The sequence below is a fragment of the Sinocyclocheilus rhinocerous genome, unplaced genomic scaffold, assembly GCF_001515625.1.
Source record: "Sinocyclocheilus rhinocerous isolate Xijiao unplaced genomic scaffold, SAMN03320098_v1.1 scaffold35, whole genome shotgun sequence".
In the NCBI taxonomy this organism is placed as follows: Eukaryota; Metazoa; Chordata; class Actinopteri; order Cypriniformes; family Cyprinidae; genus Sinocyclocheilus; species Sinocyclocheilus rhinocerous.
In genome coordinates this window covers 818,953-846,913 of record NW_015661991.1, presented here as the reverse complement: position 1 = coordinate 846,913, position 27,961 = coordinate 818,953, and the positions used below count along the sequence as shown (strand labels likewise).

Here is a 27,961-nt window from a genome sequence, read left to right as displayed (position 1 = left end):
GCCTTTAGAAGGAAAAATCTAAAATGTTCGATATGGGCTTACCTATCTATACTGATGTCCATTTTGCACTGGTCTTTGAGTTGAGGCAGCAACTCCTCCTTAGACTGTCGAACAGTCATGCCTTTAGCGAACACTGTTTCCAAAAGGAACTTACAGGGCTGTCAAAACAAAATTGTCAGCTTCAGAATACTCATTCCTCTGCAGAATAAACAAAACGCATCCATTTCCAAACTCTTTGTCCCTCACCTCTGGGTCATTGACTAGCAGCTGGTACACCTTCACCCTGTATTCTCCTTTCTTCAGTGCACGTCCCAATCGAATCGTGATCTGTTCAACAGCAGAGCAGCAGTGCATATAAACATGCAGCGTGTCATTTACGCGTCTTTAGTGGCGCCAAACAGAATTGCAAGAATAACTAAGAATAGTTGTCCTTGTATATTAAGCTACGATAGGAAAATGTAAAGTCAGAATCTCACCTTGTTGTCATCAGAGAAAGAGGAGAGCGTCTCATTGAGCCGCACACTCTCAAACTCCTGGTTGTTGGCATAAACCCGGAAGACTTTAAACTGAGTGGAGGGGACGCCAACAAACGGCTCTAGATTCTGTTTGAACGCTGCCAGTGTGATCCTCTTGTCAACATGGACAAGTAAACCTGAAACATTAGCAACATTAACTTGTTTACTAAAATGTATGTTCAACAGAAACAGATGGTTATTTGTTTAGTTTAACGATTATTTATTTTATTTAGTTTTACTGTTTGAATCTTTTTGGTTTTATCATCTTATATTTTGTTTTTTACATCTGATAAAACAGGGTCAAATCATCATTAGAATTCCTTAGATTTGAAACCCAAATTGTATTTTAGGTTACCAGCCAACTGAGTAAAGTTACGAAATATAGGAAACAAAACTGACACACACAGAGTTCACACACACACACATTTTTTCCCCCTGTAATATACAATACAGCAATTTTCATCTAATGACTTGAAAGGTTATATTTGGAAAAAGGCAATTTTGTTGGGGAGAATCTGCATGGAAAATAACAAAATACTATCAAAAAATGTAAAATGCCTTTGTACTCTAAACATTTTAATTGCATGCAAACCATCCTCATAGGGCTAAAAGATTACATAAATTTAAATATTGGAAATTTATACCGTTAAATTACAATAATACCATTGTTTAGAATTTAATTAAACAATATCAATAATTTTATATTATTTTATAGCAAGCGTTAAAATTATTGACAGTTTAGCCAAAATTTTAACATTAAACCCTCAAGCTTTTATTTTGGCGGTTTGGCAAATAAATAAAAGTGCTGTTATATTATATGCATGAAATATCAAAATAAAAACCTTATTGTGACATGGCTTAATGCTATAGACAGATTGTGAAGACTGTGATTTAATAAAACAAATATATGCCCTGCTATTTAAGGCTGAAACTCAGCATTGTTCATTTAAAATCAAAATCAAATCCTGTCCAAGGTCTCCTTAAAAAAACAATAATTAACTAGAGAGACATTACATTTCTGTCCTTCTCCAGATCCGTCCTCCTGAGAGTATGGCTCTGCTTTGAAGTACAGGTACTGGGCGTCAGCTTTGCTCTTGCCGTTCTCATCATACTCGCTGTCCGTGCCAGAGTCCTCCTCCGCCGTGTCCCACGTCTCCTTCTTCCCCTTGTGTGCTTTGGAGCGCCGGCTGCTGGTGATGCTGTGCGAGTCGAGTCCGTTAGCCAGCGGGAGCGGGCCGCTGTCGGCGTTACACAGCGTGTCGCTGCTGTGGCTGGAGCTCAGGATGTCACTGTCCACCGAGCTGGTGCTGCGGTCGTTATTGACATCTGAGTCCGAGCGCTCCTCAGAGGGGAACTGGTTCTCCGTGTCTGAGGCGGCCCGCGTGGAGTTCTCCGTCTGGGAAGGCTGCGAGGCAGCGTCCGGCTCCTGTGCTGGTGACTCGATGTGCTCGAAGTCGCTGTGTTCTGAGCTCTTCTGACTGTCACTGGTGCTGGAGGATTGCTGCTGATGCTGTTGCTGTTGTAAAGAAAGGTTCTTTAGCTTCTCTGTGCTCTCTTCAAGAATGGCTTCCACTGACTTCCTGCTGCCCTTCGCCCCATCTAAAGAGTCCTCAGAGTCAGCGCTAGCTTTGGGGCAACTAGTTCTGTTGGCCAAAGAGCCTGGCGACAGCTCGGGCAAGGAGACAAACAGTCTGATTGTGTTCCCGTGCCGATCCAGGAGCTTCCACAAAACAGAGTCAGTGAAAGCGGCCTGATGATCCGTAGAGTCTGAGCTCTCCACGAAAACCTGAGCATAAACAACAGCATCTTATAGAAAACAGCTAAATTAAGACATTTTAAGGGAAAATGCAGCAAAAATCTCTCTTTCGAGAAGGATCTTAAACACTTGTGAAACTTCGTTCTCTAAGTTTTGGAACAGAATTGTAAGGCACTGGCATGGTCGGAATGTGAAGGCCATTCCAAAAAGTAGGTCAGCTAAATATGCTAAGGCAGGACTTACAAGTATAATTTCAGTATAAAAACTATTTGACTTTTAGTTTACTGAAAGTACACTTTCATAAAATAATAAGTAAACTTTAAGTAAATAGCTAGCAAATAAACAGTAAGTTTGATATCATTTATATGGAAACTAATTGTGTATTTCAACTCTACTTCAGTTAAACTACCCTTACAGCAAAATGAGCGTGTGCCAATTTAGTCCCAAGAAGTACTGATATAGTACAATTACACGAATACTACTAGTACACTGATTTTGACCTAAAATTATACTTCTTTTTTTTTTGTAATGGATTGCATATATATTCAATACCAGAATGCATTGCAATGGGCTCTGAACGAAATCCAAAAATGTTTTATAAATAAAAAAAGAACTATTTTTGGCAAGTATTTTTTAGTGTCATGCATTTTGCACTTAGTGTATATAATAAGAGGGATAGTCAAATCTCTTATATACCTTATTGGAGGATCAATAATTGTGTGCCATGCATAGTTGTATGCCATGCATGACCATAAACTGTTTATGAAGAACATTTCAAAACCAGTCATGTTCTACTTTGGTCAGGATGCAGCTCACTAAGTTTTAGAAAAGAGCCATTAAAGTAAGTGTTATGCAAGTGAACCTTGTTACTCCTGAAGAAACCTTCTGCTTTCAGAGTCTTGTTGGGCACATAAAGAAGCCGAAGGTCATTATAGCAGCGCTCTAAGACGACACGCATCGTCTCCGCACAAAGCCCCGTGGCCTGAGAAGAACACACAACCAGGTGACAAAATGTTAGATGGAAGCGGACATCTGTTTCAACAGTCTTTGGCACTTTCCACAAACAGGGAACAAAATAGTGTTTAAAACTCCCTAAAATATATATATTTGGCATGTGTCTATAAAACTAAACTATTGAAGAAGAAAAAAAAGATACAATTTAGATAAATGAAAAAAATATATACATGAAACATAAAAACCAAAAAAAAATAAAAAATTAAGGATTTCAGATTTTGCCTGTAAGTGCAAAAAGGGTAGCTTTGGTAAATTTAAAAAAGTACAAATTATGACTGCTGTATGGTTATTGTAAGGGGGACTTACAATACACTATAATAAGTAATTAAACTATCCAACACTAAATTATTATAGTGTATAAGTCTAACATATCTAATTGTTCTCTCTAAACAACACTGGACTTGGGCGCTCATTGGTTTAAAAAAATAATGGTTCACAATTTTTTACCCTATTTATGGAAATTGGCCTTTGTAAGTTACTGGAACAGTGTATTCACTCAGAAATGAGATTTTGTACCTGCGCAATGAGTTGCTTGAACTCTGTAATAGTCTGGTTGAGATACGCCCTGACACTGACTGGAGCAGCAATAGACTCACTCTTCAGATCCACCACATGGACCTTCACCATCACCTCTGCAATAAACACACAAACATTGTCAGCAGTTAATGGTGAGGTCATTTTGAAAAGATATCTGGTCAACCATAATGAAAAATTGTAGAAATCAAAGGACTGCAAAATCATGCATTAATGTCCTTTTTTTCATTGGGACCTTGATTGCAGATTTTTACTTCGAGTATATTGCAAATGTTCTCCCCACTAGATACCTCCAGGTTTGTAGGGCTGGAACACTTGGTCAGGCCTGCGGATCTCCAGGAGCAGGTCAAACATGTATGAAGACTTGACCCCGCCGAGCAGCAGACCCATGGGCATGTCTTCCTCCCCTTCATATGAACGTTCTAGATATTCGTGAAACTCATCGTATTTCACCAATCGACAGCAGTCCAGTGGCACCACTCCATCAAGATCCATCAGCTGATCACCCAGAGGACAAACACAAGGAAACAACCAGTGATAAATCAAGAGTGACTTTCTGATGCAGAGGTGAACTATAGACAACTATACACTGGCCTTGTTCACCTTGTATGCCATTTCTGTTGCTTCTCTGAGAGTTTTGTCCTTGTGAACCTCCAGCTTATTCTCAGTCATCATCATCTTCACTGGATGCATGCAGAAGAGCTTGATCTAATGGAAGAGGACAGAATAAGGCTCTATTCTAAACACAGGCTCTGCCTACACAGGTCTTTTAAGGCAGAATCCTACACATCAAGTCAGCATTTTGGCAGTTTTGGTTCCATCATCCTGAAGTCACTTTTTTTTTTTTAACAAGCTCAAAATATTTTCACATTTTATTCTACAACATGAAACACATCAGTAATACCACCTTGTGCTTTTTTAAAGCTTTTATTTGTCTTGGCAGTTGCTATCAAGCATCTAAACGGGACTACAGAGGTTGTCAGGGACATTCATCACACTGAACAAGTAAACTCATCTACTCACTAGTCCACTTTTACAGCCTCACTGTGTTCATAATTGCGCTCTTGCAATCTATTCTTACTCAAACTTTCACTGAAAATGTTTTCTTAAAGACTGAAAGAGTTGTCGGAATGGTGGTGATGTTGAAATCATGTGACCATTCGGTAGTTTATTGATAGCCTGCATTTTTAATAGCTTTTTACTTTAGTTGATTGTATTTAGGCTTCAAAATTCCCAAGTTGTTGTGATCATTTGTGAAGATTACCTTGATGAACATCTATTTTTTATACAGGGTGAGGCTAATTTGTGGACTGCCATAAAAAAAAAAAAATCAACACTTCAGATCTCTATTCCTTCAAATGGAAAGTGAAGGCATTAATGTAGTAAAAATGTTTTCAATTTGAGACAACACTATCCATCAAAAATGCATACACCAGATGTCAGTGCACTTAAGTCTATAGTGTAAGATCACTATGTTTAGCATTTAATCATTTTACATTTTTTCCAAAGATATGTATAGGTAGACGCCACAATCGACAGCACCACACACGTTGACGTGTCCGCCATCTTGGAACGGTCAATGTGTCGTCACTCTCAGTAATGCAACATTGCTGAGCCTCTGGTTGTAAAAATCACCGAACTTTATATTCATGAAGAAACGGGATAAACTTTCACAGGTGAGAATATGTTTTTGTGTTATTAATATGTAGGGCTGGGTAAAAAATATTGATATCTCGATTTTAAATGATTCTCATTTTTAAGAAACGATATCGATACTTAAATCCCAAGAATCAATTAGTCTAGCTTGTTTACAGTTAACAGACGGAACATTGAAGGGCACTTCCCATCCAAAAAATCGCAATAAGCATGTGCTTTGGTACTTTTAATATGAAACAAAGTCCCAGATTTCAAATTCTGTCCAATGTATTGCAGTATTCAAACAATAAATGCCGTTTTGAAGCCGTTTAATGTAGAGTGACAGATCGCTGTAGCGCCTCAGTTCAACAGACGCACGTGAACTGATCATCTCCTCCACTTTAATACCAGTTTCAGCACAAAATAAAAGTTTGCATGACCCAAGTTAAATGGAAGAGCACAACTTTACAATCCGTATCCTGTCTCACGTAATCGCTCAATCAGTGTTTCATCCGCGCAAAGACTTCAATATAACGGCTTGTAAACAATGTCACGTAACGTCACCTCATAAAAAAACATATTCGTGACCATAAACTCATTAGTCAGCTAGAAAAATAAACTGTAGAGAGGGGCATTTTGCTAAATATATACACCATATAACATATTCATTATAATTTTTACTGTTCTGCAATGTGAAGTAGAAATATTATGTAATTGTAACTTTATTATTATAAAAACTTCACTAAGTGTAATTTTAGCAGTTGTATAGCCGATAAATCAGTAAATTTTAACCTTCAATATTATAGTATGTTATAGTGCCAGCTGACTCTCATGTATATTTTACAGCATTAGTTGAGACATCTTACGTCATCCTCCCAGAGCTGCTTCTGTGTACAACTGTTGGCGCAAGCTAGATTAAAGTTATTATTATGTTTATTAAAATGCATTGATTCGCTACAGGTGGCCTTTGTTCACCCCCCGGAGCCGTGTGAGGCACTTTTTATTATGGATGGATGCACTTTATTTCACTTCTTTTGGACTGATGAACTGCAACACCCGCTGACAGCTAATTAAACAGCTTGGAAGATCAAAGTAAATTTTTAATATAACTCCGATTGGATTCATCTGAAAGAAGGAAGTCATATACGCCTAGGATGGCTTGAGGGTGAGTAAATAATGGGCTAATTTTCATTTTTGGGTTAAGTATCCATTCATCATTTTACAGAGTTTAATGTAGCAATGTGGTCACTCAGTTTTCTAGATTTGTTTTAATAGATTTGAACAAAGAAATCAAGTGCTACGCATGTATTGGGCCATGACTTGATTGCAAATACAAATACAAAAATTAGACGAGTAAAGAAAATGCGGTATTTATTAAAAGAATCACCCCTTTATTTAAATATATGAACACAGGAAACCGCTGTTAACAGGTTAATGTATCGTTTCCCATTCCATGACTAGTAAAATAATGGCAACTTACTGTTTGAACATGGTTCTTCTCGGAGTAGCGCGGCCGAGTGCTGCGTCTTCTTCTTGTTTGACAGGTGTCAGCGTTAAGGCGCAATACTGCCACCTGGGAGGTCAACCAGGTACTGGCGCTGGAGTAGGCTATTTGCGTGTTGTGTTATCATAAGCGTCCTGTTCATTTTAAATATTGTGGTTATCGCCAATACCGGTATATCGTCACACCCTAAATTAACACGATGTAGATATTTCATGATTTGAATATCACGGTTATCGTTAATAACGGTGTATCGCGACACTCCTAGTACTAACTTAATATTACAGGTTTTTAAACTGTTAAATTTTCAATGTCATGTTAGCTAACGGTTTTGCCTTGTTGTATTGTGTCAGTTTAGAAAAATTATCAGCTGAAGTGTATTGCAGATAAAGATATTCATACATGCGTATAAATATGGTTGCAAACACACATTCAAGTTGCTCTCGAGTGTTCACAGACCAGCTTTGACCATTCCAATATGGCAGATGGCTTACGTATAGTGGCCCATAGAAACAGCTGCTAATAAGGCATCTAGCAATACACGTCTATGATTTTCTTTCCCTGCAAACCCAGCCCCACAGTCATTTCTAAAGATTTTATTGGTCAAGTTGTGTAAGCGCTGATGAAACATACTATCCTAACCCAATTTTCACTCAGAAATTGCTAGTAAATTTCACAAATAATTACAAAGAAACGGCAAGTAACACAATGAATTAAACATGTAATTAGAAAGCAGACGTGTAGTAGAAAGACTGTAGAAATAGAAAGTATCATTATCTTGTAAAACATACTCCAATATGCTTTATTTACAACTTAGAAAAATATTTTTTACAGTGCTTTGCAAAATCTTTGCCTATATTTCCTTTGACCCTCACCACCATCACATTTTTGTGGCTTAACATTTAATGTTGCCTTAAATTATACTCTTCAGATACCTAATTTCGGTCAAATTCTGTGGCACACTGCTTGGAACAGCTTTTGCATTAAGAGTGCACCTGTGATGCCTAAAATGCTGTCTAGGTAGGCAGCTCATTAGGGTTTGGAACAGAGCCCAAGTATATCCATGCAGTTTACCTTGCATGTGTTGCGCTCAATCTCTCTTTGCCTCTTCTCCTGTTCTTCAGACTCTTTCTCTCGCTGCACCAGTCTCTTTATGTGCTCTGGGAAGTCCTCCACTTCCAGGAATTCTGTAAAACACACACAGAGTCCATTAAATTCCAGAATCTCAGACAGGGAGCAAGATCAGTGGGAATGCTTTTTGATACTGAGAAAATAAATAAATAAATAAATAAATAAATTTGCAACATTCAAACCATGTAAATTCCATTTCTTACTTGCATTCCTGGAGGGGTCTTTTAGTCTGTACATGAGCATGTAAGCATTTGTAGAGCTGTTGGGGCGTAAAATTAGAAGATTTAATAAAAATGGATATTATGATATACTTTAAATTATATGTTTTACAAGGGTTTTCTTTGGCATTTCAGAGATCACAAATGTAGGACTAGGAGGCTTCACACACCTGGCAAAGGCACTGGAGTAATAGCCTCTGCTCCCTGAGGATCCGCCATATGTCTTCCGGATGTCATCCTGCGTGATCTGGAATGCACACAAATACAAATACTGGCGATAACACAAATTACAACCCTGTATTATAACCCTCCAATCCTGTACGGTTTTCTTTCTTTCTGTACAAACAAAAATAGATATAAATTTATATAGATTTATATCGTCAAGCTGCAAAAAGGACCAAAATACAAAAAAATAATACCCAGTCGAAACTGGAAGGAAAGGTTGTATGAAAAGCCCTTATATAGCGATGACTTGGGTGTGTTTTAGGTAAATTACTAACCTTGAACATGTGGTTGCTCATTTAGAACACTTCAAATTCATTAACGTTAGAATTAGGTTAATAACAAATTTGTGAATATGGTGGAATTTTTTGTGTGAAAAGTGTGTATTTTAGGGGTGTAACGGTACACGTTCACTGAAAATTTTCGGTACAGGTCTTTCGGTTCAGTACGCATGTGTACCGAACAAATTGCTTTAACCAATGCACGAGTGATACTTCATTGGAAACTTCCTATTTTATACATTGTCACTTTTGATAATAAACAAAGTCTCATCTTTCAGATAATATACATTTTTTTTAGGAAATTCAAACAATAAATGTTGCTCTTTGATGTGGCAAGACTGTATAAACACCTCCGTTCAAATGGCAGCGCGGAGCACTTCCTCTTTACTACAAAAATAAACACAAAATAAACATGAATGGACATCTCATGCCTTGTGTAATCGCTCAATCTGTTTCTCAACCATGGAAAGATGTGAATAAAACAGCTTTAAAACAAAATGGGGAGGGGGGGGTTGGGGGTTAAAGTAGCCCTCAAAGTAGCGCAATAACATCATCCCAAATATCAAAACTCAAAATATGCCATTTCCATACCTAAAATACATATTTTACAGTCACTGTTATGCAGATTGATCATAAACACAGCTAAAAGGCTTCCTACCAGTGGCCATCCTTTCACAAAACTTAAAATCTACCACAGTTTTATCATAGGTAGAATGCAAAATGTTTCAATACAAGCATTTCAGTCAAATGTAATCTATGCAATATTTCAAACCTTTAACCCACGGGAGAAAATCATCCCTGCGCAACAGTTTAAAATCAGCCCAACTCCACGCAAAGAATACGGATTTGGCAACCCTGCATCCAACCAGCAGATTGATAGCGGCTCCCTGATGTGCAAAATTACATTCAATATTAGAATGTTTGCGGGAGCAGGCAGTAATGGTCAGAAATTCAGCGGGAGCGGGATCAAGAAAACAGTCCAGCGCAGGGCTTTAAAGGCACAATATGTAATTTTCGCCGCTGGAGGGTGCGTATTCAAAATAAACAAAGAGACAAAGGCATAGTTTGATGACGCCGTGACTGAGTGTGGAATCATGGGAGTTGTCGTCTTCATCCCCACAGCCGAAGCAATCCGACGGGACTCGGGCAGAAATCATGTTCATGGATGAGCTAATGATTTATTAACGTAGTAGAATGAAGCAGGTTGGGCTGAAAGCCGAGGCCGCTGAACGAGCGCGACACACGGCTCGAAAGCAGCGGAGCTTTTATTATGCCACAGTCGACCGCTTCCGCTCCTTCCGGTCGTGCGTATGTGGGGAAAAAGCAGCGCTGTTTTATCATACTAGATACATTTGAAAGTTCTATTATAATGCTACTCTGTGCGGTCGTCACCGGTCTATTAAAACGCACAACATATTAAAGCGTCTTTGGTGTTTCCATGTTTTCTACAAAACAAAACCGGGAATCGAGGGGTTATGACATCATTGGCAGGCGACACAATGACACGGTTCGTGTCACTAGTTAAAATTGCTTATTTCTCTGGACTTAAACATTCTACGAAACATTTGGGATAATGGAAGTACACAGTCAGCAAAATATATAACACTGTTCTAGTGGTTTTTGGATATTTTAATAAAAAAATCTTACATATTGTGCCTTTAATACAAAAACGCACACAATGAATGGTGACTGTAGAAAGCAAAAAGACGAATCCCGGACATTTTGGTCGATTTAGAAATCCTGGCCGGACACATTGTTTTTAGGGCCAAAAAGAGGATATGTCCGGGAAAAAGAGGACATATGTGGTGCTTTTCCACTGCATGGTATGACACAGTACGGTACGGTTCACTTTTGGGGGGTTTTCCACTGGGTACAGTACCTGGTACTTTTTTCAGTACCAGCTCGGTTGAGGTTCCAAGCGAACCGTACCGTTACCAAAACGTGACGTGTAAACTCTGCTGATCACTGATTGGCCGGAGAGAATCATCACTACCTGCGTCATTGAACTTGTGACACGAGACACAACAGACCTGCTAGATTTAAATCTGTACAGACATTCCCTCTCATTGATAGCCGAGGAGCGGATCCAGCGAGAGCTTGATGGGGCGACGCGGAATGAAAGTTTTTCAGGAGTCGCGGCAGTAGAGGCGGCGCAACTATAACAACATGTGAATAATCCCGCCCATTCTAAAGCGGTACTAAACTGCAGTGGAAACGCAAACCGAGCCATGACGTGCCGTACTGAGCCGTGCCGAGCCGAGTCGTTAAAAACTGCATTATGTGCAATTTATATGTTTGTATAAATTTTTTAAGTTGAGAGTTGATTATTAAATTTGAAAATAAATAGTAAATTTATGTTTGGCCTCTGTTGTTAACTGTAATTTTAGTAAAGTAAAAGGGCTCCCTATAGTTTAGAGCATAAGCAGAGGTAGATTTTTTTAACCCTAGGAAAATTGTAATTATAATTGAATTTATTTAAAGAAAGAGCAACTTGTTCAGTAAGCCACAGTTAAATAAAAAAAAGCAATTTTATGTTTAGTTTTTTTCTCCCTGCTGTACCGAAATCATACCGAACGGTGACGTCAAAACCAAGGTGCATACCGAACCGTCATGTTTGTGTACCGTTACACCCCATATACGAATAATCCACACAATTATTAGTGAATGAGACCCAGTATTTTTATTTCTGACTCTTGAGTGAACTATTCCTTTAAGACTGATGCTAGCTGGCTGACCTTGCTGACGTGCTGGTCATTGAAGCTGTACCATTGGCTGTCACTGAAGGACTTAATGCAGGCGTAGTAGTGCCCACCTGCAGCACTCCCAGAATGCACCATGACCGAGAAGAGTTCAAAGGTCAAGGAGCTCTATAAGGGAGACAAGAAAAAGCATGTTTGTCTTTCATCTTCCACAATTCAATACAGCACTTTAGCATTAGGGTTCAGAGAGGACATGAGGTGACCTTTGGTTTGAGCACCCGCTCTGCGCTGCTGGTGTTATCCAGACAGATGCCCTCGTCCACAGCATCATCCGTGGAGAAATCGTTGCTCATCTGGTCACTGTGGCAGCTTCCTTCATTCTCCGCCCCACTGTCAGTGCAGCTCTCTGTCTGAGGTGATTTCTGCAGAGTCAAAACATGCAATTAATGCATCAAAATGATGTGTCATGTTCAAAACTACACACTTTCAAAATCCACTAGTGGTAACCTACTGGTCTAAGGAAACACTGAATAATAAGACAATTAAACGCGTGCATTAAGGGGCATTCACAAAATAAATGTTCTTGTGTCCAAAAACAACAAAAACAAAAAACAATGGCAGAGTGCAAAAAAACAGAACTATTTATTCTTGACAATCATTCTTAAAAATGCAATGCTCACAGTATAAGACGCTCAAAAGCTGATCACACTAATCGACAAGTTCGTTCTTGGCTAGGGAAGGGAATCATAAAAAACATGTAAAAAATTTGGCTCACACATTAGAGCCCTGCATTTCAGCCCGGGCCCGATGAGCCCCGACTTTTTTACGCCCCTAGGGCTGGGCTTCGGGCCAATTTTCACGTTATAGTTCAGACGCGGGCCGGGCCTCGGGCCTGTTTTAGGCTTCTCCTTATTTTTATATTTTAGACATCCATCAATTAGTGATGAAAAAAAAATTTGCTGCGCTGGTGGAAACAACACGAGACTGCACTACCGCGATTGTCAAGAGTGGCTCGACGGTGTTTTTGTGTCCCGTCAGCAGCATGCGTGCTGTCAGCGCAGCTGAAGAGTTCTGCGTTCAAACGCACGCAATAGGCTAAAGCTTGCCGCAAAGCCCCAGCAAAAGTAATTACCACGAATGTGTCAGGGAGAAATAGTAAGGAGATATTTGAATTATTTACTAATAAACTAGTGTTTTCTGAGTCCGTGTCACAAGGATGAAGTTGCCGATCCTGACTCGCCATCTCCTCATCAGACGCGCCTTTAGAGAGAAGTGCATCTTTACGGATTATGAATATGATCATAATGAAAGAGTTTGTTTTCAATTTGTTTCATTTCGTTAAAGCTGCAGTCCGTAGGCTTTGCCTCTTTGTCACCATCTCTGTTTGAAAACCTGGAATTGCAGCTGAGTGCAGAATTATCTAGCTTGCGTGGGTTGTGAGTCGGCACGGCTCCAGCGCGGATGAATCTAATGTTCTGAAGAGTATGTGTGGCAGTCAGTCACCGCACCGGTGTGGATATTTACTGTACTTCGCAATCACAGATTCTAGCCTACGTCTTGGAATATGACCCAAATAAGAATTTTCACCGTATATTGCCATCTGAACAAGTAACAAGTTTGCCACGTTTGTTCTGACCAACTGAGGAAAAAAGCATTACCATAAATCTCGCTACCAATGGTGATTTAATCTAACGATCGATTAGTTCATATCACATCAAACCGTTCAAATTATTATTATCGTTATACTTTATTCTCAAATGATTAATGTTAACAACATCAGCTTTGGTGACTATGAGTATAGTGTGTATTAGCGTGTAGATTTCAATTTCTGCACAGTCTAATCTAATTGTCATACTCTTCGAATTTCATATTAAGAAATTATTTTAACCCAAAAAGCAAATTATGCTCCCTTCGAACTGGTCGTCTTTAAAATACAAATCTTGTGTAATCCCAGGCCATCTGTAATCAGAAGCACATTTATAACTGGAATATAATTTAACTTCATTCACATGTTTTTCATAAACACATAATCCTTTCTGGATTACAATCCGCCAACAAAATGATACATTTAATTATTCTGGCTGCTGTGAGAAAAGGCTATAAACGATCCGCCACCTGCAGGATCCTCACATGCGATAGCCTAGTAGCCAGGACAACTTCTTTATGTTTACAGACGTGACATAATGACGCAGTGCCATGCTCGAATTTCCCGCGAAAACCTACCAGTACCACTCAAATGAGAAAACATTATTATAAGCTAACCGTTGTAAAATGGTGCTAAAGTAAGGCGATAGTTTTGAACACTGGCTGGTTATGTACTTGCTCAAATATTGATTTCGGATCATTTTTAACTAAAAAAGTTACAGACTGCAGCTTTAAGTAGTAATTTAAAACTTTCTATAGATATATGTATTACTCTTATCTTTATGAGCAAAAATGATGGCGTATCCACTGAAAAAACACAAGTGATCGCGCTGGCGTCTCCGTGTCCTGCAGAGCGCGCTTTAGCTTCCACTCTCCGCACAAACTATTGGATACATCGCACATTTATCTAGGTTTAACGTTTAAACATTTTTATATGCTTGAACTGTTTTATATCCATAGATTTTTTTTTAGGTAAGTCGTGATGATTTGAGAAGGCTAAATTGATCAAACATAGGCTATGATCAGCTCACTGTCTGCTGATAAGCTGTCGGACAAGGGCCGGGCCTGAGCGTTTGAGGCCCGTGCAGGGCTCTATCATGCGTCTCTTAATGATTCAAGTTTTCTGTAACGATTCTTTTAAACAGAATTAAATAATAGGAAATGAGAAATGTGACTCTTATTATACTTGCTGCCCTTATCAGTCTGTTGCCAAATGTTGAGATCAAGTCAAGTTTATTAGTAGTGCTTTTCGCAATACACATTGTTTCAAACCGGCTTTACAGGAAACCATGATGTTAATATTTTTAATATCTTCATGCTTTATAGTCACATTAAGCAGATCAAAGCTGGATGATAATATAGATGACATTTTGTGATGATACAAGCAGTTGAGATATGCTATATACAACATCCCACCATGAGTATGTATGCAAATAAAGCTGTGCATACTTAAATATCCAACTTTATATGCAGAGCTGGGTGATAACAGTTACATTTCCTTACAAAAATAAAATATAAGGCAGAGATTTGCTATAAATGCATTGAGTTGCTGCCATGTGATTGGCTGATTAGCAATTTGTGTTACCAAGCAATTGAACAGGTGTACCTAATAAAGTGGCCAGTGAGTGTATATTAGGGATGCACGATATTATCGGAACCGGCCTATAATGGCTTAAAATGTAAACATCGGCATCGGTCCAATATGTACAATTATGCCGATAAGATGAATAACTCGCATGTGCTTAGGGTGTGCTAGCGATAAGATCAAGTCAGCATTGTGGTCATTATTTGCACTGAATGGTGATTCACTGTTAGATTCACTGTTTTTGATTGCTGCATTTAAACTGAGAATGCAAGAACAGAATGAAGCGTCCGGTGCGCAATAGATTCAACAGTTACTTGCGCTGCGGCAGCCTACTCCAGGTCCTAATGCCCGTCAGGTAAGGAGTTTTAATTCCCTAGGGGGCACTGTTGGACTACTTGTATTAAAATGAAAGTAAAATACACAAATAACATCAAGATTGTATTTCTGATTAAATAAAGCAGTAACTGCTGTCGTAAAATCACGAGTATGTTTTGATTTAAAGGTCAGAAGATATAGCCAAAGACTATAGAATACCCAAGACGTGTCACTCGTATAGTTTTGAATGGGGAAAAATGCAAAACTCAATATGGCCGCTCTATCAAACGAAGCCCCGCCTTCTGAGCAAAAGAGCCTATCGCTAATCGGTAAAGTCAGCGTGTCACTGCAGCTGCCGTTAGACGTCCCAGTTGCTATAGAAACAGTCAACGCTCTGAGACGTGCGGTTAGGACTGCGCATGCGCACTGGCTGATCTAGCCTGAAAAATAAGCTTTTTTAATGCTATTTGAGCAAAATAAACAACATTTATGATACAGTTGTTTTCAGATTTCATTGGTGATTTCAAATATGAAATTTAATCATAAGCTTAGTGAACAGTTTTGGAGAATTTGATGTTTCCCCATTCAAAGAGATAGGCATTTGGAGGCGTTTCCAAGATGGCCGCCAAGTGACATGACTTGCCTTAAAGGGAATTTGATATAGCTTACAATACATGAATAAAAATCACAAACATGACACTTGTAAATTAAAAAATTTTATATATAAAGATTTATTTATTAATGTGTAATATGTTTTTTAAACAGATTATGAACTATGAAAGATTTTCAGAATGTTTGCGACTTTTTCTTTAGACCATCTACAAATGTTAAATCTTTAAATAAAATGTTAAGGTTACCACTGCACCTGTCTGAAAAAAAAAAGTGATTGATTTATAGTTGATTTATAATTACTTTCAAAGCTTTCAATGTACTCTCATTATAAAATAACTTCATTATTGTTTAATTCTAACAAATTAGTTTTTGTTAAAAAACTAACCAAAATTAAAAATAATTTGTTTAGAATTTCTGCACATGATAGACTTAGTGTTGTTTCCAAATAAAAGGAAATATATCGGTATCGGCATGGGTATCGGCAAAAATGAGTTGAAAATATCGGCATATCGGCAAAAATCCAATATCGTGCATCCGTAGTATATATCGCTTTATGTGAGTGTCCTAAGGGTCATGAAATACAGAACTACTTTTTCTGAGAATTTAACAAAGGTGTTTGTGTTGCACATCATAGAAGACTATTATATCATTTGTTAATAGGAGACAAATTGTTAATTTTAAGCTTTTTTTGTCTTCCAGGTTTAAAATCTACATTGTGCTGTCAAATGGCAAATGACTGTAGTACTTTGATGACGCATCGGTGTCACAGTTATTCATGAGACTGCATGTCCTTATGCTATGAGAAGCCGGTCTTTACAACTCGATGATATAACCAACTAAACAGCTTATATAAATAAGCCTTAAAAGTTATTAAAGGTGCAACAGCGTGTTCATAAAACTCAAATGCACATTTTCAACCATGTTATCACATAGGTCTGTTCACAAAATCAGAAACTAACTCCTTCATGACAACAAATGGTCACTAGAGACACATCTGGGATGTTAACACTAGGTTTAAAAAGGTTAGACAAGATCATCCGTTCATTAATTATGGACTCAATAAGGATATGAGCACTCAAAAAAGAGAGCATAAAGCTGTGTCTCACCTCATCCTCGACGTCAATGAAGGGGCTCATGTCCAGCTCCTCTGGGAAGGTCATGCGGTCATTGAGTTTAATGCGGTGCATAGTGGTGTAATCAAAGTCGAAGCGTTTCAGCTGCAGAGTCAGCAGGTATGGGAAATGGAGGAATCTCAGACCCTGGAGACAAAAAAAACACCGCATCAGAAACTGAAATGTGGTACAGGACTTCACAATCGTTATCTGTGATCTGAATCACCTTGCGGGCGTCACATTTCTTTTTGCAGCGCTCACAGAAGTATTGGTTGGGACCGTCGAGAGTCTCAGGCTGGATGAAAGCTTGCAGGGCTTCTTCCTGTTCGACATAAAATCAGTGGACAATGAGGACAAACATGTCGATCAAAAGTTCAATGAGGTTGCTACTAAAGAACTATTTAGACAATAATTGTTTGAGACTGCTGGTAAGCTGTGTCTCACCTCATCCTCGACGTCAATGAAGGGGCTCATGTCCAGCTCCTCTGGGAAGGTCATGCGGTCATTGAGTTTAATGCGGTGCATAGTGGTGTAATCAAAGTCGAAGCGTTTCAGCTGCAGAGTCAGCAGGTATGGGAAATGGAGGAATCTCAGACCCTGGAGACAAAAAAAACACCGCATCAGAAACTGAAATGTGGTACAGGACTTCACAATCGTTATCTGTGATCTGAATCACCTTGCGGGCGTCACATTTCTTTTTGCAGCGCTCACAGAAGTATTGGTTGGGACCGTCGAGAGTCTCAGGCTGGATGAAAGCTTGCAGGGCTTCTTCCTGTTCGACATAAAATCAGAGGACAAACATGTCGATCAAAAGTTCAATGAGGTTGCTACTAAAGAACTATTTAGACAATAATTGTTTCAGACTGCTGGTTTTTGGCTCCACTGTCATTTGGACATTGCATTTGACATTTAGTACCAGTGCTGTCATTGTTAACTAAAACTAAAACTATTAAACATTGTTTTCATTAACTGAAATAAAATAAAATCTAACTATTAGATGAAAAACGTATCAAAAATATAATTGTGAGATTAAATTGCCTTGGCAACAAACTGAAAATAAGTTTAGGTACCAAAAATTCTAAAACGGAAATAAAAATGAAAAATAAATTTAAAAAACAGAAATATTTAAAACAAAAACTAATAAAAAGGACAGAAGCATATAAAATTAAAACAAAAACATAAAAAATAATTAAAATTTTAAATAAATACCATAATAATATATAAATAATTTAAAATAACACTGTTCAGCGCTTTGGATGACAATATATATATATATATATAAATATATTTGGGCTAGATGTGGACTCTATGTTTGTTTTTTGTTTTTTTAAGACCAATGTACATTAGTAGCTCTTAGCATATTGCAATGGCGATATTTCCATTTCAAACAGTAATAAAATCAATAAACTGAAAATTCTGTTGCCATATAAAACAACTACAATTTACAATTCCTTTACAATTTAATTCTGCATCTGCTAGTCAGCTATACTGCAACAGCTACAAAAAATCATCATAATGACAGCCGGACGCACCACGCTGCCAAAAGCCTGGCTGGCCCCAAAGGGCCTGATGACCAGAGGAATGTCCAAGTACGTGTCAATCCTCCAGCTCTCATAGCCACACTCCAAACAGCGCACATAGTCCTTCAGTTTGCCCTGGTAAAGCTGGTTGATCAGGTCAGCCTGGAAAAAACAAAAGGCAGTACATCAAAACACTTTGCATACACCACTAATCACAAAACTGTTCGGTAAACACCCACACATTCAGAATGAAACGTTTGCCCTGGTAAAGCTGGTTGATCAGGTCAGCCTGGAAAAAACAAAAGGCAGTAACATCAAAACACTTTGCATACACCACTAATCACAAAACTGTTCGGTAAACACCCACACATTCAGAATGAAAATTGCAGTCAGTCCAGTTGCAAACAATTTCCTAATTAACTGATTTTTTTCCTATTATAGATGATATGATTAGCATAAGTTGGGTGAAAATTGAGTTGAAAAAGTGAAACTGAATTTCATAACATCTTTGGTATGTGACGTGCATTAATGACAGCAGAGCTTCAGCTGCATGAGCTCTACAACTTTGTGTAAAACCTGATGATCATTGTTCTCCAGCATGATTAGAGAATCAACCAAAGAGAATCTTGTTCTTCAACAGAAGCAAGTACATCGAATCATCTATACACGTTTACATGTAGTTCACATGATCAGAGGCTGCTTTGTTTACGTTTTGTATATATGCATATGTTGAATATCCTTGTTTCGGTTTCGGTTTCCAATACGCAGACATTACAACATGAATGCCTGAATAAAGTGAAGACCAAATGATCAACATGATTCATATTGGAAAATGATAAGCAAGCGCTGCTTGTTTACAGTTTGCATATCTGCAGTCTTCGTTTTGATCAAATACAGAATACTGCCACCTGCTGAAATGGAGTGTTATTTCCTCTTATGCAGGGCAGTTGACTGTTGGCTTTTAGGGGCCATTTACACGACATTTTCAGCCAAAAACGGGAAACTTTTTATGCATTTTTGACTGTTCGTTTACACGACAACAGCGTTTTGACTGAAAATGCATATTTTTGAAAACGGTTTTCAAAAACTTCCACTTTGAAACCCGTTTTCAAAAATATGCGTATTCAGGCGAACAAACATACACAACAATGGCAGAGTATATGGTACTGCTGTTGCTGCTCAAGAGTTTGCTAACGCTCAATTGTGGAAGTGTGGATTTACTTCACCAATATTACAACCAACAGCGGAGATGCATCATATACATCATATAAGCTTTACTTCCCTACAGGTACTGTTTACTAACAAGGTGAAAGCACCATCTACTGGCCTGGCATACATAATACAGCGTTTATGGCCATTTTCGCGGATATGTGTAAACGCGAATCGTTTTGAAAACGTTGTCGTGTATACGTGAAACTTTTTAAAAAGCACAGGAAAAACGTTTCCGTTTTTGACTACACCGTTGTTGTGTAAACGTAGCCTTAGTCTCTGCAGTGTTCAACTTTTTGGCCCAGATGCAGGCGATGTGAGGCGACAAAACACTCTGTTTTCGTCGTTGCTAGGTCTTAGATATCGCTTTGGCCGGTAGTCAGAGCCTTAATACTTTTGGACCCCGCTATAAACTCAAACCCCGAAAAAGAGGTTGAGACATGTTTTCACTTCAACAACTAGTTTTGCCAACTTACTGACACAAATACAGAGATTTAAAGTCTTACAGCAGAAACATGCAAACCTGTGAAGAAAATCCACAGAATTCAGTGCGTGGCTCCTGATCCAACCCACACTGAATGGGTAAAACCCACCAGTCCAGACTCGGCTGCTGTTTACACAGCAAAAAAAGCTTGGAACTGCCTAAAATTCTTTTTATTTGACTCAGCACTGGGTCTTTTGTCCTAGTCTAGAGATCTCACTGGTTGTGGATTAGCATCATGTGATGAGGAGGCGGGGCTTGCGTCACATACCTGCTCTGTCTGTTTCCACTTCTGCTCTAGTGCATCAAACATGACTCTGCAAAGCTCCTGGACGTCGTGCTGCTGCCAGGCTGCAAGACAAACAAGGTAAAGAGTTTCACAGTAATCAAGACTCCTCCTGCTATCTGATCACAGCAGCGTTAATGTGGGTAAAGTTTCCCAAAGGGACATTAAGTGAAGCCTCGTACCCTCACTGCTGTCCCAGCCAAAGCTGCGGGTCACGTCTGTGGTCTCGATGGCGCGCTTCTTACTGGTCTGCAGAAGCACAAACAGCCTCTTGAGCTGGTACGGGATACTGATGACCGGATCCTCCTCTGACTCCTCAAACTCCCAACTGGTGCAGAAACATTAAAAACACAGTTGGAGTTCAAAACTCTGATTTAACAATATCTGCATCAATGGTTGCAGGAACTCTGCTTTATCTTGGCGTGTTGCTTAAATCTAGTTCATATAAACTATTTATCCCACTAAACTTGACACAGACTACTTACTTGTAGAGTGCATTCCTGAACTCAGGGGTCATGAACAAGGTCTGCAGGAGGCTGTTCAGGTAACAGGTCATTGCTTGGTTGACCAAACCAACATAACCTTGAAAGCAGAGGTTACAAGACAAATAAATCTATGTGGCAATGTTGGCATGTTCTTCTTGACCAATGTATGTTAAAGGAGGGCTACCTGTCTCTGATTTGTTAAGTATGGAGGAGTACGAGTAACTGGGGCTGCTGTAGTCACTGCTGCAGCCCACAGTCCCGTCCCGCGGTAAGGGTCCGATGAAGCGACCCTGAGAGCTGTCATCAAGACCACTGCTGTCCGCTGTGCCAGATTCATCCTGTAAGAGAGTTACACATGCATAATGCTAAACATGCAATACTCACCATCTAGTTTATACCATGCCTGACAAAATTAAGATCCCATGCCAAAAGAATATCAAATTAACACTCATTGCATTCATATTGTGTGGTATCCTTAATTTCTACTGGAAATAGATAAGTCAGGAACCCAAAAGGTAACAACCTGTCTGAAACTTTGTGTTACAAGCACTTCCTATGTTAATTTGCCTCTTTAACGCTGGGATTAACACACAATTAGATGGAGAATGGAGCAGAGTCCATGACACAGCTCCATCTAATCATAGCACTGCAGAGGTGTGGTAAAAACATGGCTCTGACGCTTTCTGTGTAACTTCAGGTGTGCATTACGCTCGTGTTTAGAATTAATACAAAAACATATTATAAATTATTTGCATTATTAATGGCAGGAACACACTAATGACTTTTGCCCCGATTTGCAGTCTAGATGAGTCGACACTAGTTGCCAAAAGTCAGTCAGTCTCCACATTTAAAAGTCATTTAGTGTATTCCATCCTTAAGAAACCAGAACCCAACAAGCTATTGGGAGCAATTTCAGGTTGGGTTTAGCCTTACATTTGACAGTACTGGTCGGGTTAATTTTCAAATACCCATGCAGACCTCTAGTACACTACACAATACAAACTAGGGCTGTCAAAAAAAAAATTTGAATTTCGAATATTCGTCGAATTTAAAATAAAAATCCACATTCGAATGCAAAAACATTGCGGAAAAAGAGAACATCAATGTGGAGATGTTGTTGTTTACGTCAAAACTGAAACCAAGCCGGTTACACAGAACGCATATTTATCGCATTTTCTAATCTAGAGGGACATCTATCAGCATTGCACTCACGTCTCGCACAAGAGAGCTGCATGTTTAGAAAGCCATGTAAGATTAATATAACTGCGTCTCATGATTTTAAATAAAAACTCTTTGTGATTGGTTTTCGGTCCTTTGTATTAAACATACATACATGATGCCGTTTTGTTTAATTGTTTAAGCAAATTAATGAATTATACATGGTTTATAAACATTAATTTAAACATTATGCACAAAGATAGTCGTGTTATTTTATTGCTTTGAAGAAACGTGCATTAGTAATATTTTGCTCGATGCGCCCTCTTGTGGCCTCAGGAGAGAAGCAAAAAACTTTTTCCCCCCTAACTGAAATTATGCCTTGTAAATTCGAATATAATTCGAATATTGATAATATTTAAGTACAAATTCGAATTTAGTTTTTTAACCATTTTGACAGCCCTAATACAAACCTCTAGTATATGTGAATAACTAACTCATAAACAGAGCATATTCATTCGTTATTACTACATGGGTGAAGTTGTAAATAAAACCAAGATTACTGGATTGTTTAACCAAAAAACTATTATTTCAGCATATCTATTTCAAAATTTTACATTTAATTCAGATTTTGAAATTTTTTGAATTACTTTGTAATTACTCATGAAATTTACTAGTAAATCCTACACCAAAACGTTTTCAGTGTATAATTATACTACTGTTAAATAGTTCAGTAAGATTTTTTAAATAAATCACTACTTTTATTCAGCAAGGAAAGTGACAGTAAAGACTTTTATAATGTTACAAAAGATTACCATTTTTTAAATAAATACTGTTCTTTTGAACTTTCTATTAATCCAATAATCCTGGATAAATGTATTACAGTTTCAACAAAGATTAAGCAGCAGAACTGTTTTGAGCATCGATAATAATAAGAAATGTTTCTTGAGCAGCAAATCTGCATATTAGAATGATTTTTGAAGAAGCATGTTAAACTAAAACTGCAGTAATGATGTTGAAAATGCAGCTTAGTCATCACAGGAATAAATTACATTTAAAAGCATTCTAAATGAGAAAGTAGGTATTTTACATTTGAATAAAATTTCACAATAATTCTGTTGTATAATTACTTTTTGGATCAAATAAATGCAGCCTTGGTGAGCATTAAAGACTTCTTTCAAAAACATTACAAAATCTTACCGAGCCTAAACTTTTTGTAATTAACACATTACGGCTCTATTAATTATGAAAACATTACATTTTCTTTATGCAGAATAAATTATATTTTTTTATTTTCATTTTGCGGTGAAAGATTACATGTTTTTGAGTAATCGAACTAGAGTCTTTGTTTGTTTGGAAGGACATGGAAGGACTCTCACCATGGCGCCAGTGTTAGCCCAGGCCAGGCAGAAAGTGCCGTTCGCATATCCAGCCTTGTGAGCCACATCCTCGTAGAGTTTGCTGACGGTGGTGGAGGCGGGCAGGTTGAGCGTCAGCCTCTCATTGACGGTCTTGGCATTGGTGGTGTCCTGCACTATACACAGCACTCTTGGCTCCTCCGCTGCACTTTCAATCTGTAAATGCACAAACGCATACGCTGAGTTTACTTTAACCAAGCTCACACATCAGTTTAAGCTGAGCTCCAGTGCTGAGAACTTCCATCAGACACGCAATAGACAAGCAAAGTGCAACAGTCTTCTTGTGCCATGCAATACCATCAGAGAACTGTCTAATCGTCTGATCGTTATGTAACATCCTGGAAGACATGGTAAGCTAGGAAGTATGTACATACTTCAACAATGAACTCAAATAATAATACAAAGCTACTTAGGTTAGATTTTTGCAAACCACCATGAACAAATCAAGGTTAAACAAGACTAAAAGCATGACCGTGCCGAGCAAACCTAACCAATTAATCAATAAAAACCGTAAACATTCATATTATTAAACATAGCGACACTCAGTTAAATGTAACTGCAAAACTAGTTTTGCAACTAAAACTAGTTATGGCTTTAGTGCTCAAATGAGGCCACAGTATGCAGTCAAGGCTATAATGCCGACTCCATGACTGGTGGTGGTTGGTTAATTGCAGGTGTTGTTTACAAAGCAAAGCCACTGTCTTTTCATACGCTGTCTGAGCGTCTGCTAAAGAACTGATCATGTTACCAAAAGCGCTGACTTAGAATACCAAGAATGATGCAAGCAAAACATTTCTACGTATATTTCTGATGGGAAAAGCATTGAAAATAACTTGAATAGACTGTTTTAAGGGTGCTTTACTTTAAACCTTTTGTTTGTAATTACTTTTGATTACTTTTTAAATATGTTTTTATAAAATAAATGAAATAAAACTTCTATTTTTGTCATTTTACTTATTGGTTTTTAAAATTTGATTGTCTTTTATAGCTTGGACATTGGTGACTTCATTGATGTTGCATAAAGCGTGCAGTCCAATTGGGGAAGTCGTGGCTTAATGGTTAGAGAGTCGGACTCGTAACCCAAAGGTTGCGGGTTCGAGTCTAGTAACGGCGGGAATTGTAGGTGGGGGGAGTGAATGTACAGTGCTCTCTTCCACCTTTAATACCACGACTGAGGTGCCCTTGAGCAAGGCACCGAACCCCCAACTGCTCCCCGGGCGCCGCAGCAATAAAATGGCTGCCCACTGCTCCGGGTGTGTGTTCACATGTGTGTGTGTTCACTGCTGTGTGTGTGCACTTAGGATGGGTTAAATGCAGAGCACTAATTCCAAGTATGGGTCACCATACTTGGCCACATGTCACTTCACTTAAAAAAAATTTGCTATGTAATGCTCACTTTTAACAATCCAATTTAATTCCCACTCAATGGATAAAATCAAGTCTCTTCCTACATTTTTCATTCGTGATTCGTGAATATTCTGCATCACTAAGAAAAGTAAAATAGGAATGTTGATTCATGTTGACTTTAACCACTTTAAAGACAATTAAATTTTTACACTATATACTCAAATTCCTAGCTTCCAGGAAAAATATTACTAAGTGAATCTCATCGAGCTTGTCAAAAAAACATCACTCTAAAATCAAAAAAAGATTTTATATATTTAAAATATTATATTTTGGATAAGACAATAACAACCAGACATGTTTTTATTTTATTTAGATTTAGATAATTAAATGTTTATTAGATGTTTACACTACATCCTCAAATTCCCATCTGCCTGTAAGTGTCAAGCCCTCAGCTTCTCCTCGAACCAGCTGATTTTTTCCTGACGTCTTCATTTGCGAGTTAGTATCAAATGAATCACCATGCTATAAACACACACATGCAACACAAGCACAGCTACCTGTGAGAACCTCTTCTGCATCTCCTCAAAAATACTCTGCCTGCAACTCCAAAAAATACCCTGATGACAGAACAACAACAACAACACACTGTTCAAGAGAAGTCAAACCAGCCCCGAGCGCAAGGCTGAGCATCACGATCTGAGCCGTGCTGATTTCTGATATCTGTTAAAGGTCAATATGCAAGGGAAGAATGGAGATCTAGAGGAGAAAATGTGAAGATGCCACTGTAAAAGACACACAGATGTCAACACAAGCGGGGGCATTATCAGATTACGGGGTATTTTTATCAGGGATAATAATGTTAGGTGCTCACGTGAAACAGGTTGGCCTGTACTCGAGCGGCCGGTATTCTTTATGACAAGGTGCAAAGGGCTACAAGATCTTTATCTCAGTGAAGACTTTCAACGACGCATGGATGGACGATGCATATCAAATATCATATATCATATATTCATATTTCCTTTTTGATATATCATTTTAATAAATATTGTAAAAATCGCTAAAATATTTGTGATTAGTTTCACCCAAAATGTTTACAGAAGACTGTGGTATTTTACAGATTTTATATGTGTATGTATATAAATATATATAATATATATTATAATAATATCTAATATATATAAAACAGGGTTTCCACAAAATTTGACCAATGAAATACTTGGATATTAAAACAATAAAATAATATACAAAATTTTTTTTTTTAAATTGCAGCCATTTATTATGATGACATTTTTTTTATAGAGATTTCTGAAGGGAGCAGTTTTCAATGTCTATGTCAGGTATCCTTTGAAATAGGGATGCACCGATACTGAGCTCCTGTACTCGTACTCGTACTCGTTAAAATGCCCCGATACCAAACGCCGATACCACACAGCATGTGATACGTACCATATTCAGACAAAGAAACACCGACAACAGACAGCAGAATGGAGTTATTAGAGATTAAAGATGTCTACGAAGTATATGTATGCAATGAATATAAAACATTCAGTATTAATGCCTGTATAGCTGATTTGTGCCAGCTGGTAAGCAAATCACGCTGAGTGGATTGAGCGTGCAACGGCGCCGACGCGCGAGCTTGTCGAGTGAATATCCCTTTCTCACAGACATCACTGGAAAGTTTGTAGTTTGGTCGGATATGTCAAAAAGTAAGTAAAACAATGCACAAGTTACTTTTGTAAGCCTATTGTTATAGCTGTGCAGTCATATTTCAATTTTTGATATATTAAAGTAGAACATAACATGAAAAATTTATATTCACTATAGAAACGTCAATGTCTTTTCCATTATTTTTAAGGTCTATTAATTTGCATTGCATTTCCAGGTCTGAAAAATAATTGTAAAAAATATTTCCAGGTTTTCCAATGATGACTGAGGAATATAACTTCCTATACTGCCTATATAGTCAAAAAATTTCAGTCAGAAACTGTAGCTACATGTATACTGCTACACATTGGGACTAAACAGCCCAGAGGATCAACACATTTCCAGCGTATGTTGCCAGGTTGGATGCAGACCTGAGTTGTAATTTAGCTCATGTTCTGGTCCCGTGGGGGTGTGATAAAAACGGTGAGCTTGTGGTGCGATGTGGATGACATCAATAGCTGAAGTAAACAGAGATTTCTACCTGGCACACAGACGCCAACTGATGGAAAAAGAGAGCGAGAGAGACCGATTGAGAGAGAGAGAGAGACAGGGGCCAGTGGGGCCTCAGATCCTGCTTAGCATTTCCAGTCCCTTTGAACACTATCAGAGCACCTGAATCAAAGGCCCAAAGCAAGCACCTGATTACTATTCAGGGAAATTCCATGCATTGTTTGTATAGGTTGACTTTAAAGAGAAAGTCACCCAGCCTGCTTTTATTCTACATAGTAGTGCAGAACAAAGTGGTGGCAGACAGTAAAGGCGGATGTTACCCAATGAAGCCACCTTTATTTAACTGTTAACATCTGCATTCCTTTTAAAGAATGTGATGTGGGCAGCAAATCATCTCAACAACACTAAAACTACAGAGCTTTTCATTCATTGGGTAACTTGGGTGCTGCACTAACTTAACTGCAGCACTTTGGATTCATGAGTTAGTATTAATATTGACATCATGACATGGAGTCATGTACACTACCATTCAAAAGTTTGGGCCAGTAAGAATTTTTTTTTTTTTTTGATGAAGTCTCTTCTGCCAAAGACTATAAAAATGCAAAGACGGTTCACTCCTATACTTATGAATGGGAGAAACTGCAACACGCATTATGGCGAAATAGTCCCACCTTCTAAATGAAAGAGCCAATCGCTGATTGGTAAAGTCATTACGTCACTGCAGTGGCCGTTAGAAGCTCCAGTTCCCACAGAAACCTGAGGCTAGAATATCCAAAGCGCATGCTCAGTCTTAAAGGGGTCATATGATGCGATTTAAATTTTTCCTTTCTCTTCGGAGTGTTACAAGCTCTTGGTGCATAAAGAAGATCTGTAAAGTTGCAAAGACTAAAGTCTCAAATCCAAAGAGATATTCTTTATAAAAGTTAAGAGTCAACCACGCCTACCTAAAACGGCTCGTTCTAACACGCCCCCACATACCTACGTCACGATCTGGGAAGATTTGCATAACACCGCCCAAATGTTCACACAAAGAAAGAAGGAGTAACTTTTATTCTCGCTGTAATATTGAAAAGTGAAAAGTGAAAAAGTGAAAAGTGACGTGACATGTGGCCAAGTATGGTGACCCATACTC

At 38.3% G+C, this 27,961-nt stretch overlaps 1 protein-coding gene across 1 annotated transcript in view; it reads right to left on the bottom strand.

Annotated features, from left to right (window-relative positions):
* LOC107727082 (ubiquitin carboxyl-terminal hydrolase 47-like) overlaps window positions 1–27,961 on the bottom strand; it is a 38,551-nt gene that overhangs the window by 5,012 nt on the left and 5,578 nt on the right. Inside the window, exons 2-23 of the mRNA XM_016536845.1 lie at window positions 23,228–23,484; window positions 23,143–23,146; window positions 20,940–21,093; window positions 20,756–20,852; window positions 20,453–20,598; window positions 20,256–20,335; window positions 18,307–18,456; window positions 17,451–17,546; window positions 17,219–17,371; window positions 11,770–11,928; window positions 11,543–11,674; window positions 8,475–8,551; window positions 8,290–8,345; window positions 8,030–8,142; window positions 4,423–4,527; window positions 4,110–4,317; window positions 3,802–3,917; window positions 3,134–3,253; window positions 1,530–2,301; window positions 477–652; window positions 247–327; window positions 43–158 (exon numbers count right to left, since the gene is read on the bottom strand). Coding sequence (XP_016392331.1) covers window positions 43–158; window positions 247–327; window positions 477–652; window positions 1,530–2,301; window positions 3,134–3,253; window positions 3,802–3,917; window positions 4,110–4,317; window positions 4,423–4,527; window positions 8,030–8,142; window positions 8,290–8,345; window positions 8,475–8,551; window positions 11,543–11,674; window positions 11,770–11,928; window positions 17,219–17,371; window positions 17,451–17,546; window positions 18,307–18,456; window positions 20,256–20,335; window positions 20,453–20,598; window positions 20,756–20,852; window positions 20,940–21,093; window positions 23,143–23,146; window positions 23,228–23,484 — 3,368 coding nt within the window. The remainder of the gene's footprint in view (window positions 1–42; window positions 159–246; window positions 328–476; window positions 653–1,529; window positions 2,302–3,133; window positions 3,254–3,801; window positions 3,918–4,109; window positions 4,318–4,422; window positions 4,528–8,029; window positions 8,143–8,289; window positions 8,346–8,474; window positions 8,552–11,542; window positions 11,675–11,769; window positions 11,929–17,218; window positions 17,372–17,450; window positions 17,547–18,306; window positions 18,457–20,255; window positions 20,336–20,452; window positions 20,599–20,755; window positions 20,853–20,939; window positions 21,094–23,142; window positions 23,147–23,227; window positions 23,485–27,961) is intronic.